Genomic DNA, 13,517 nt, shown 5'->3' with positions numbered 1-13,517 from the left:
AGATCAGATTGTTACTGTGTCTGTGTAGAAAGTAGACATAGGAGACTCCATTTTATTCTGTACTAAGAAAAATTCTTCTGCCTTGGGATGCTGTTAATCTATAACCTTACCCCCAACCCCCTGCTCTCTGAAACATGTGCTGTGTCCACTCAGGGTTAAATGGATTAAGGGCAGTGCAAGATGTGCTTTGTTAAACAGAGGCCTGAAGGCAGCATGCTTGTTAAGAGTCATCACCACTCCCTAATCTCAAGTACCCAGGGCCCCAGGGTCCTCTGCCTAGGAAAACCAGAGACCCTTGTTCACATGTTTATCTGCTGACCTTCCCCCCACTATTGTCCTATGACCCTGCCAAATCCCCCTCTCCGAGAAACACCCAAGAATGATCAATAAATTAAAAAATAAATAAATAAATAAATAAATAAAACAAAATAAAAAAGTCTTCAACAAATGTATCCTTTGAGGTAAGTGAAAACAATTTTTCTCTTCTTACTTTGTGTATTCCAAAACTGAAACGATGGAAAAGAATGCAGGGACTCAGTTTTTCTCTAAAAAAGTGAAACCATCCTTTAAGGGCTTTAAACAATGGGAAGCCATCTCTTTTTCTTTGAAGAAAGAAAAAAGAAAACAAACAATGATGGCTTATACAAAGTTTTTAAGTGTAGTTAGATAAAACCATTAGATCTAAGAAAAGAAGGAAAGCAAAGGAAATAAAAATTACTGCCCTCAAAATCATTTTGTTTGCCTTGTCTGAGGGTGACTTTGGAATTTCAGTTTCTAATACTAACAAGATCTGTCTTTCTTCAAACAAACAAAAAAAAAAAATGCCAGAAGTAGCAGGCACCTGCAGTCCCTGGCAAACACGGTGAAACCCCGTCTCTACTAAAAAATACAAAAAATTAGCTGGGCGTGGTGGTGGGCACCTGTAGTCCCAGCTACTTGGGAGGCTGAGGCAGGAGAATGGCGTGAACCCAGGAGGCGAAGCTTGCAGTGAGCCGAGATCGCGCCACTGCACTCCAGCCTGAGCAACACAGCAAGACTCTGTCTCAAAAAAAAAAAAAAAAAAAAAAAGCCAGACTCTCCAGGGTTGCTCTTCGTCATTCAGCCTGTGCTGATGTGTCAGGCCTGGGTTGGATACCAGCAAAGGATAACACAGGAAAGTGGTAGATGGACCAAGCCCTGGCAGTCTCAGAATCCACAATTCCAGCAAAAGAAAATCAAAGAGGAAACCATTATAGTGTGACAGCTGCTGGGTGAAGGGGAGTACACGGGGCTATAAAAATGCTTTGGAAGAGAAAATGGAAAATGAAAGACTGCGTTAAGTCTTTACTAGGATGAGGGGCAGATAGACTCAAGTGGAAGACCTAGAGGTGTAAAAGAGCATCCCATGTCTGAGAAATTACCAGAAACACTGAGTAGCTATAGCAGAGGTGCTGCAGGGGCTGTAGGGCACCGATGACAATCAGGCATGTCCCAGTGGTCCCCATGATGGAGACTGGTTGATCCTGGAGATGTGGAAAGCCTCTGAAGGGATTTCAGCAGGGACTGACGTGATTAACGTGTTCTGTAGAAAAATCTGCCTGACTGCAGTGCAGAGAATGGATTGAGGGAGAAAGCCTGATTGCAGAGAAACCCCTCAGGGAGCTGCAGCAGTGAGCCTAGTGAGAGGATGAGGTCTGAACTCAGGCAGTGGGAGAGGGGAGAGAGGGGAGCGGCTGAAGGAAGAGAGATTCTAGGCCAGGCGCAGTGGCTCACAGGCGTAATTCCAGCACTTTAGGAAGCTGAGGCCAAAGGATTACTTGAGCCCAGGAGTTTAAAACCAACCTGGGCAACATAGTGAGATCCCATCTTTAAAGAAAAATTAGTTTGGTGTGGTGGTGCATGCCTGTGGTCCCAGCTACTAGGGAGACAGGTGGCAGGACTGCTTGAGCATGGGAAGTCGAGGCTACAGTGAGCCGGGACTATACCACTGCACTCTAGCCTAGGCGACAGAGCGAGAGAGCAAGACTCTGTCTCCAAAAAAGAAAAGAGGGAAATTCTAGAGGTAGAAGCAACAGGCAACAGGGATAGGGACAGCATTTGAGAGTTCAAGGGTGACCCCAGATCTCTGCCTTCTACAACAGAAAGAATGTGGTGCCTTGTGAATTAGGTGCCCATAAGACATACCAGGAAATATTTCCCTAGGCAGGTGGACAGAGGGATCTGGTGCCAGAGTGGACCTGTGAGCTGGAAAGAGGATGATAGTATTCATCCTAACAAGTGGTTTCAGGCAGCAAGGGAGTGGAGATCAGCTAGGGAGCAAAAGCAGAGTAAAAACAAACAGACCTGGTGGGGCGCAGTGGCTCACACCTGTAATTCCAGCACTTTGGGAGGCCAATGTGGGCAGATCACAAGGTCAGGAGTTTGAGACCAGCCTGACCAACATGGTGAAACCCCATCTCTACCAAAAATACAAAAAATTAGCTGGGCATGGCGCACACCTGTAATCTCAGCTACTCAGGAGGCTGAGGCTGGAGAATCACTTGAACCCGGGAGGCGGAGGTTGCAGTGAGCCGAGATCACGCCACTGCACTCCAGCCTAGGTAACAGAGCGACACTCCGTCTCAAAAAAAAAAAACAAACAAAAAAAACAGACAACAGACCCAGAGGAACTTTGAGAGACAGGAATAATGAAAGAATAGGCAGAAAAGAGGAACCCTTAGAGAAGACCCGGAGTACGGTAGCAGAAAACTAGAGAGAGTACATAGGAGACACTTTGAGAATGACATAGTGCCTGCAGATTCCTGGAAGGCTAAGCAAAATAGGCTAAGAAATAGCTCCCAGAGAATGTCTCCAATGTGCCCTGTCGCGACTAATGTTAGGGAAATACAGGGCTTTAACATACTACCTAGTGAAGGGAGCTGACAAATAAATTTAAAGAAAACATATTGGACCAGGTGAGGTGGCTCATGCCTGAAATCTCAGCACTTTGGCAAGCTGAGGCCAGGAGTTGGAGAACAGCCTGGACAACATAGCAAGACCCTGTCTCTACAAAAATGAAAAATAAAGAAGACATATTAAGATAATATACAGCACTTCCATGTATAAGAGAAAGAAAAATGTGACAAAGAACAAAAGATTTTCTTTTACACATTCTTACCTTCCCTAACTAGAAATTAAATATGCAAACCTTGCATTTAAAGATGAGATAGCAAAATACAGTTTTCTGATTGGCAAAGACTGGACTAGACAGCTGATTAAAAGACCTAGAACAAAAACTCAGCACATTATTTTGGCTTGAGATTTGTTCAGGACAGCATGATGCCCTGTGCTTATATCAACATTTACTGTAACATAATTTACACATACCCTCCCAGTGTGCAAAGGAGAAGGTTTTCCTAAGGTAATGCTGAAAAATCATGTCTTATGCCTTACTGGAAGCTGAATTGAGATCTTCTGTCTTCATGTAATTCTTTAGTTAAACCCTATCAGTACAAAAGGGTTCTTGCTAGTATTACAAAGATAGCACAGCACTCATAAGATTTTTTGATATAATTGCTTTATAAGCTTATGCTGTCCTAAGAAATAGTAATAACCAGCAATGTATGAAAATGATACCATAAGGAATATTGAATATTAAAGTCTATTACTGTCTACTGCAGCTGTTTCCTTACTTAAATCATATTCATTCACAAAAATTCATATGGAGAAGTGAATAAGACACAGAGATATTTCAGGGGGATTCCAATTTCACATCTCTTATAGGACAAGAGGGAATAAAATCAGTGCTTTTATCAAAACATTTTCAGGCAGGTACAGGTTTACTTTGTCAATATTTGGGGGGAACAATAGGGAATAATCTGAATCAGATAAAAGCAGAACACTGATCTTCAGTTCATTTCTGCATTTTAAGTCCTCCTATAGCATTCAATGTTTTCTGTGAAGGAAAACATTGAGAAGGTGTTAAAAATTTTAATTGGTCTCTAAAAGACTAAGGTGATATGTTGGCCAGTAGAATGCATGCCATCTGTCTTATTCACTGCTATGTCCTCAGGATCTAACACATTTTCTGATACACATAAGATGCTCAATAAATATCTGTGGAATGAAAACTGTCCTGTGTAATGGGAAAGTATTCAGGTGGCCAAAATAAAAAGGCCTAAAAGAGAATGATACGTTTTGTAAACTTACAGTTGAGACGTTTTCATATAGTGCTTTGTGGGACTTAAGTTAAAAGATCAGCTAATGATTTTGCAATGAGTAAAAACTATTATTCAATCAGTCCAGGAGGGACGGAAGAGAGAAAAAAATATCAGTCCAGCATCCTACTGTGAGGGATTAGCTTTTATATTTATCTTACATAAATGAATGTTTGTATGTCCCACTCTTCTCCATTCTGAGATTTTTTAGTTAAGGTTATGTTGTTCTCTTGATATCGCAATTAATTTGTTGATTACTGTTAACTCATTCTACATTTGGCAAATAAAAACAACAAAATAATTCAGTGGTCAGTGATCTTTCAGAATACGTCACCTCTACATTGACTACCAACTGAGCTCGAGAGTATATTTTCTTTGTAAAATATGCTTGTATCATAGGTTCAGATGAGTGGTCACTGCAACCTGAAAAGTGTGCTTTATATGTTTATTAAACAGAAGTTTAAAAATTAAGAAAAACTCTTAAACAACTTAGGTATAACTTTCAGTTTGTATTATTTGCTAATCATTTTATCTTAGTTGATTTGATCTTAAAATGTGGGAATCTGAACATTGATTTAAGAAAAACTTCACATTTTCAACAGCTCATTTTGCACATGGGCAAGTCTGACCTATTTTCTACAGTTGGCACATAATTTATAATGGATCCATGAAATTTAGCTTTTTTCAAGCTCCAATATTATCAAGGCAACATGTAATTTATTTTTAACTTTCAAATGTCCTATTATATAACAAAGTATGTTTTTCCATATTTGGGAAAATAGATGATCCTACCCTTCAAGAGAGGATGCCCTGTGTCCTCCTCACCCCTAATTCCAAACTGCAACATACATTTAGAACAAGCAGAGTATAAGACAATACAGATCACTGAAAAAGGAGGCATTCTAAGAGAACAGACTCAATCCCATAGAGAAAGAGAAAATGGGGACTGAGGAAAGAGAGGGAGGTATACGCTATTGATAATCTCACAAGAGAACACCATCATCTAAGAAAGCCAGACTGTGGGCCAGGTGCTATGGCGCGTGCCTGTAATCCCAGGACTTTGGCAGACTGAGGCAGGAGAATCCCCTGAGCCCAGAAGATGGAGGCTGCAGCAAGCTGTGACCACAACACTGAACTCCAGCATGGTCAACACAGTGAGATCCTGTCTCAAATAAAAAAGAAAGGACAGGGAAGGAAAGACTGTTCCCTACTAGGGGCTTTGTAAGAGGCATCCCATTTTAGATAAACAAATGAATAACCAACTGTTTCTCTGCATGATTCACCTCCCAGGTATAACTCTGCCAACTAGAAGAGAAACTGTTGGCTCTGAGAAGGAAGATGTGACCCTGATTTCAAGAAAAAATTCAGCTAAAGGGGCTTTTGAGATCCCAGTGTTTCCTGCTGAGTTGGCAATAGGAGTATTAATGTCCACTTTGGAATATGTTGATCACAAGAATTAAGAACACAAACCACAGTCCACCTACAAAATAATAAAACTACAATAAGCAAAGATAATTTATGGTCTTTTGATGTAAGGTCCTGGAACCTAATACCCTTTGCCCAAAATTAGGACAGAAATGTAGTTTATTTACAATTTTAGATACTAGCGCTTTTTTGCATTTCTTACCTCATTGCACTTGCTTATTCTCCTTGCAACAATAAGCTGGATCATTCCTCGTTTATTGCCTTCAGTAGACATAGACCTTCTTAGGGTTTCCATGGCATCTTGGTTTGTCTTGCCCAACAGGGATTCTCCATTTACTGCTATCAGTTGATCATTCACCCGAAGCCTTCCATCCTGGGAAGAAAACAGGTAAAAATAAGTGCTATTAAACAGACTGCTATAAAAGAAGTAGCTTTTCCTTTGGTTAATAAATAAAATAAAAACAAAGCAAAAAAAAAAAAAAGTGGGGAGCTTTAATCCTAATGGATTATGCCCAATTGAACGCTGGCATAATAACGTCTAAGCAGCTATTGTAGCCTGTGTCTATTTCAATCATTTATACATTTGTAAATCAAGTCATTATCATAATCTGTTTACCAAAATAGCATACTAATTCAAAGGACACAAAGTGATTACTTTCTTGCTTCCAGAAACACCCATAGAGGTTATTTAGAAACCAAGACATGTAAAAGCTCAAGGCTATTAGACAGTTGCAGAGAACTGTCCCCTTAACAAATGGCCAGGAAATTTTCTCTAGGCTGAGAAATAGAGTAAGTGACCCACAAACAGGGGAGGGGAGGGGAAAGATTAACGTCTACTATACGCCCATTCTGTGACAGGACCTATGCCAAGTCTTTGCACTGATTAACTTCATTTAACTAGCATGTCAATGGGTTGTATGTTCTGTGAGAGAAAAAATGAAAGGTTGAAGTTATGGACTCCATCCCCACGTGACACATCACTGATACATCTCCTAGTTGTTTGATTGTGAATGTGGGTACCATGAAGAAATGAGAAAACTTCTGTTAACTGTATATGTTTTCAAAATAGGAACAGGGTTGAAATTAAAATTTTTATTAATAGGCATACGCATGGTAAAGTTGACACTCACTTTAGATGCTGCTCCTCCATTAATAATGGACTTGACAAAGATTCCCAAATCTGCGTGGTTCTCTTTTGACCGGTTACCTTTGACACTGACACCAAGGCCGGCAGATCCTGAATCATTAAGTGGGACTTCAAATGTCAGAAATTCCCTGGTGCCATCAGGTGTAAGAACAATATCCTCATCTTCTGCTTTCTAATAGGGAACAAAATTGCACAGCACATTATAGTCCAATGTTTCTTTCTCAAAGTTATTTTTAAAGACTGCTAATGAGCAGTTCCTTAATCATAAGAGGCAAAATATTTCCATGAAGGTTCCACAGCAAGATCCATGAAAACACTACATCTGCACCCACTCCAGAAGATTCTTGGAACCAGCTGTTAATATTTTTATGTAGCAATTATTCAATATTGAACCAAACTTAAATCGGATTTGAGAAAGATAGAGGGAAAATGTAGTGGAAGGACTAAAGACTCGTAGATTTCTAGAGTTCGGGATTTTTTTGGTCTAATTATATATTCTAAACGACAACAAAAACAGTAACAATGGGAGTAAAAATAAATAAATATAATTCATTTATCTCCCTTTTTATGAGAAAATTCTGAAGTTATCAATATATTTAATGTTCACTAATGGTGTTTATTCACAAAAAATAACAAATCCTGATCATACAAAATCAGCAGAAAAAGGTATATGGGTTCAGAGAGCCTCTAAAGAATTCTAACATCAACATCTGTGAGACAAAGTAGAGATATACAACATCACAGAAAACTTTTCCACAATATTGTAGCATACATAATATAGCTGGTAAATATTATTCAGGTAATCTTGTTTAATTAGTTAAGATTTAACTTCATAGTCACCAAGTATAGAAGGAAGACTTTTTAAAATAAAAAACATTTAGGATATACAAATTATTGTTCACCTCCCTTAAAACAGAGGAAGAAATGAAAGCTTAATGTAGAACTGAATAAAATGCATTAAGATGACAGCCTATCATTAAGAAAGGCTACACTCCAGAAGAGGAAGCACTCAGCCTTCTGAGCTCCTCCTCCTCAGCAATCCCGCCCATGACCAAGATTTCCACCATCTGTATACTGGTCATGTCCAAATCAGTAAGGCCAGGACGCTTGTTCAAGCACAAACTCTTGCTCCAACCACATAACAGACATGTGGCACAGGCTCTTCAAGTAAAAACTGAATGGCACATCTAGTCCTACAACCTATTTCTCCTCCTCTTTTCCCATGTTTGAAATATTTCTCCAGCACCTGTTTAGTCATTCAAGCTTGACTTATCAAATTATAATTGAAGAATAAGAAATACAATGGTATACAGATATGTAGGAATATATACTTTAAACAGATTGTGCTTTTACAGAATGTTCAATAACACAAAAAAAGTAGGTGACTGCATCCTACCAAATTTTTGAAATGTCCTAATAAGAATAAAAATCAACCCAAGGAATTTGGAATTCAAGGAAATTTGGAATGCAAGGAATTTGGGGCATAAACATGCAATCTCAGATGTCTCAATTAGATAAAATACATTTTGAGAGTACACTATCTGTAAGTGAATTTTTTAGATCATCATAAAATAAGCAATATGCTATTTATAAATCTTTAGACCCATAGTAATGTGATGTTTCTAATTTACAAATATGTAAAGTTAACATTTTATGGTAGGACATCTTTGTGCTATCTCAAAGGATGGCCTGATAGTTTTTAAAGACAAGTAACACTTCAATTACAATAAACTTGCTAACGGGTTAAAAAAAAAATTAAAACTTATATAATGAAGAACTCAAAATAAGAATCTGAAAAAATACAGAGTAATAGTCATGTTAACTATGCAAAGTAAATACATTTATGATCAAAGTCCAAATAAAGCCTTAAGCCTGCTCATCATAAAAACTAGATTTAAAATATTCCCAGGCTGGGCGTGGCGGCTCACGCCCGTAATCCCAGCACTTTGGGAGGCCGACGCAGGTGGATCACGAGGTTGAGGCAGGTGGATCACGAGGTCAGGAGATCGAGACCATCCTGGCTAACATGGTGAAACCCCATCTCTACTAAAAATACAAAAAATTAGCCAGGCGTGGTGGCGGGCACCTGTAGTCCCAGCTACTTGGGAGGCTGAGGCAGGAGAATGGCGTGAACCTGGGAGGTGGACCTTGCAGTGAGTGGAGACCATGCCACTGCACTCCAGCCTGGGCGACAGAGCAAGACTCCGTCCCATAACAAAAAATAAAATAAAATATTCCCAGAGAACAATTTTAGCTCAAATAAAACCAATGTATTGTGGGCAAAAAAGATCAAATATATCAAATACTTTGATACAAAAGTATCTTTATATACATGCTTTGCTCTATAAACATGAATATTCAATACACTTTTTATTTTGGTCCATGTAGCTCAAAACAAGTGTTTTTGTTGTTTTTTTGAAACAGTCTCACTCTGTCACCCAAGCTGGAATGTAGTGGTACAATCACTACTCACTACACCTCTGACCTCCCCAGGCTCAGGTGATCCTCCCACTGCAGCCTCCAGAGTAGCTGGGACTACAGGCACATGTCATCAAACCGGGCGAATTTTTGTATTTCTTTAGAGATGGGGTTTACACCACGTCGGCCAGGCTGGTTTCAGACTCCTGGGCTCAAGCAATCCGCCCGCTTTGGCTTCCCAAAGTATTGGGCTTACGTGCCCAGCCCCTTGAAACATTTACAGAGTACGAAATAATGACTATGTGTGAATGAACTGTACTACCTCAATATAAAATCTGTTACAAGAATATAAAGTATGGTAAATTTTGATGTTTAAAATACAAAACAACATCAATACACATCATAGTTCCCCTTGACTTTAAATTTGGAGGTTACTGAAATAAAAAATTATTCTGTCAATCAGTACTTATAAGCATGGAAAAGCTACATTTGAAAAAATGGAAAACAAGAATATTCTTTCTATGGACACACCTAAGTCTCATCATTCACTATGCTTACTTGCTTCAACTCTGGAAGGTTCTTAATTGTTACTTTCTGATTTGAATCTTCAGTTGCCTTTTCAGTATTTACTGAGTTTTACATTTCCATAACATTTTACCAAGGCTTACAATTCTCATATTTTTCCTACTTGAAAGATCAGGATAAGGAGCTGGCTGCATATATGAAGAAAAATTTTAATCAGGTTGCAATATTTTCTGATTGCCGAACTCTGAACCTGTTTTAAAAAAGAGCATATTCTCCAGGGGATAGTTTCATTTATTATACCAACTGCAGAATGGGAGTAATCTTTTTCAGCTTTCTTACCGAGTCTTAAGTCATTATTATCATTAAGAACACTGATGTGAAACATTGTATGTTTCATGTGATATTCCATTATTAATCCATTTGGCTTTTGACATAGACAGAAATTAATGCCAGCTTTTAGAACTTAGTTCTCTGGCAGAAAAATGTTTTTTAAAAACTGTGCTCTTCAAAAATCATTTGAAATGCTGTATTACTGAGAACGTTCATAAAGTCAGATAGTATAGGAATCTCCATATTCTGATGTAAAATAGAAACTTTCTATCACCTTGCTATTCCGTCCAAATTCTGCACCTTATCAACTGTTTCTCGAATTAAGATCTTTCTACAGAAATGCAAAAAATGTCTTTTCTTTAACTTGCTCCTCATGTCATCTGGGCACAGTCATGTCACTCAAGCACACCTGCCTCACGCACATACATGTGTGTATACCTCAAGTGATTGTTTTCAGCAATAAAGCCTGTCAGTTCTTCCTTTGCCCATTTCTCCATTACCATTTGTTGTCTTTAAATGCCCAGAATAAAAGGGCACCTTTGCTAAGGAACCTGCTGAATGGGTATTGTGAAAGCTACTTACTATCCCACCCTCCAGAGAACAGCAGAAAAGATGTACATTTCTATCTGCAGTGAGACAAAGAGTCACAAGTGGGCACCATCATGGCCCCCTTTTCCTTCTTCCCCAAATAACAGTCCAAAAAACTGAGCATAGAGCTGGCCTATAGGCCGAAATCCACAGTTAATCTGCAGCAAAGGTATTATCTATAAAAAAGGAAGTAAGAGTTGATTGTGTTAAGCAACAGAAAAACAATCATGGGAAGGGTAATCTCTGAGCCGCAACAAACGAAAATTTGGATGAGAATGTACAAAATATTGTGAAGAGAGGCAAAAGAAACATGGTCTGTGCACAAATGATAGAAGACCATAAAATTATAGGAGTGAGCTCAATAGCCGATTTTTGGCTTTGTAACAAAATACGTGACTCAGCAAAAGTTTTATCACTCCACTATAAATCATTAATTTCTCTCTCTCAAGATCCGCCCTTATCTACAGAATTATCTTTTTTTTTTTTTTTTAAAGACAGGTTCTTGCTCTGTCATCCAGGCTGGAGTGCAGTGGCATGATCATAGCTCTCCATAACCTTGAACTCCTGGACTCAAGTGATTCTCCCGCCCTCAGCCTCCCAAGTAGCTAGCTGGGACCCCAGGGCACACCACCAAGCCTGACTAACTTTTTCTCTTTTTTGCAGAGACAGGGTCTTGCTATGTTGCCCATGCTGGTCTCAAACTCCTGGGCTCAAGCAATCCTCCCACCTTGGCCTCCCAATATGCTGGGATTATAGGCAAGAGCCACCATGCCCAGCTGACTTATTAGCAAATAGCTAGTAAATTAATGCAAAAATCCCTAGTAAATTAATAACAAAAAGATAAGCAGTCTGCATCAAACAGGAAAAGGATGTAAACAAGCCATTCACTAAAGAAAGATGAGCAAACCAATAAATCAACCTCCAAGTACAAGGTTCAATCTTACTCGCAAATCAATCAAAGGTTATCAAATTGCTCCATATATTTTCTTCAAATTAATGATATCCAACAAATACTGCTTTGCCATAGAACACTAAAAAATAAATAAAAATAATGATATTTAATAATGATATTTAATACTGGTGTGGTGAAATGCGCATGTTCTTGCACTGCTGGTGAATGTAAAAAAATGGTACAATATTTATGGAAACCAATCTGACAATGCTTACCTAAACCCTCTACAGTTTGCCATTTTCTTAAGCTAGAAATATTACTTTTAGTGATATGGCCTACAAAAATAGTTGTGATCATGTACCAAGTTTTAACTGTGAGGATATTGTTTTAATTACAATAGCTAAAAATTGACATGCATGAAAGTCAGGAAAATTAAGATATATCTACACAATGGAATGCCATTCAGCTAATAAAGTGTCTTAGCAAAATAATATGTAAGACAAGAAAGTATTTGTGACTAAGAAATTGAGTTTTACCCTTTGGACTTCCATAACTTCCAGTACGCCCATCAAAAACCTCCATAACATATTTTTATGAATTAATGTCTGCCTTCAAAGATCACTAGAAGCTTCACAAGGTAGGAATTTATGTCAGTCTTCACTCGTGCCTGGGGCGTGACATTTATTAACAATAATAGGATATGTGGCTGGGACATGATACATATTAGTTAAATAGGTAGACAAGAACATCTTTTTACTTATTTATTTTTTCTGAGATGGAGTCTCGCTCTGTTGCCCAGGCTGAAGTGCAGTGGTATGATCTCAACTCACTGCAATCTCGCTTCCCGGGTTCAAGCAATTGTCCTGCCTCAGCCTCCCAAGCAGTTGGGACTAAAGGCGTGAGCCACTACGCCTGGCTAATTTTTATGTTTTTAGTAGAGACAGGGTTTCGCCATGTTGGTCAGGCTGGTCTGCAACTCCTGACCTCAGGTGACCCGCCCGCCTTGGCCTCCCAAAGTGCTGGGATGACAGGCATGAGCCACCAAGCCAGAACGAGAAAATCATTTAAAAAAATACATTATCTTTGGCTACGCTCACAGACACAAATATATATATAAAAAAATACATTAAAATGATGATACTGAAGTCACAGAATTACAAGTGATTTTAATTTTCTTCTACACATGACTGAATTTTCTACAGTTGATATGCATTATTTTTACAATACAAAAAATCCATTGTATACCACTTCTTTAATTCTGCTTCCTCAAAAAAACACTGCATGGGGGAGGAGAAATTGATAGAGGGTTATACAGATGGTCCACAACTTACAATGTTTCGACTTAATGATTTTTCCACTTTTGACAGTGCCCATGAAACCATTCTGTTGTTCACTTTCAGTACAGTATCCCACAAATTAGATAAGATATTCAACACTTTATTGTAAAATAACTTTGTGTTAATTATTTTGCCCAACTGAAGGCTAAGGTAAACCTTCTGAGCACATGAGGTAGGGTAGGCTGGGTTACAGCGTTGTAGGTTAGGTGTATAAATGCATTTTCATCATAACAATATTTTCAACATACAGTGGGTTTACTGACAAATTTATGGGGAAATAACCCCATCATAAATTGAGGGGCACCTGGATATGATGGGCAGGGGCTGCTGCTGGGGACAAAGATGGGTTATGAATGAGCACCTTAGGACAGCTCTAAAAAAAACCATGCCATGACAGCAGACCATCATAGCGTCACGCAGAATAGAAATTTTCATAGACATTAAAGAGAGAATATACTTATTCAACAAACAGAGATTAAATAATATGCAGGTAGGTATCTGAGACAATATGAACAACCATTTATATTTTTAACTAAGAGAAAGATTTTTTAAATGGAGAAATTATCATGGTTTTTAAATTTTTCTTAAATTTTTCTTAAATTTAAGAACCATGATAAACCTCTTAATAAAAGAATAACCCTCCAAAGAGACTCCAAAATTTCCTTAAGTTCCCCATTTTA

At 38.5% G+C, this 13,517-nt stretch overlaps 1 protein-coding gene across 42 annotated transcripts in view; it reads right to left on the bottom strand.

Moving 5' to 3' along the window:
* Nucleotides 1-13,517, bottom strand: part of PARD3 (par-3 family cell polarity regulator) — a 705,875-nt gene that overhangs the window by 243,377 nt on the left and 448,981 nt on the right. For all 42 annotated transcript variants that reach the window (XM_055352954.2, XM_055352955.2, XM_031015292.3 and 39 more), the window contains 2 exons: nt 6,731-6,919; nt 5,803-5,973 (listed from right to left, as the gene is read on the bottom strand). In XM_055352954.2, the coding sequence (XP_055208929.1) occupies nt 5,803-5,973; nt 6,731-6,919 (360 nt within the window). The remainder of the gene's footprint in view (nt 1-5,802; nt 5,974-6,730; nt 6,920-13,517) is intronic.

This window comes from Gorilla gorilla, chromosome 8 (genome assembly GCF_029281585.2).
Source record: "Gorilla gorilla gorilla isolate KB3781 chromosome 8, NHGRI_mGorGor1-v2.1_pri, whole genome shotgun sequence".
NCBI lineage: Eukaryota > Metazoa > Chordata > Mammalia > Primates > Hominidae > Gorilla > Gorilla gorilla.
Note: the sequence above shows the minus strand (reverse complement) of the source record. Positions and strands in the feature narration are given on the sequence as shown.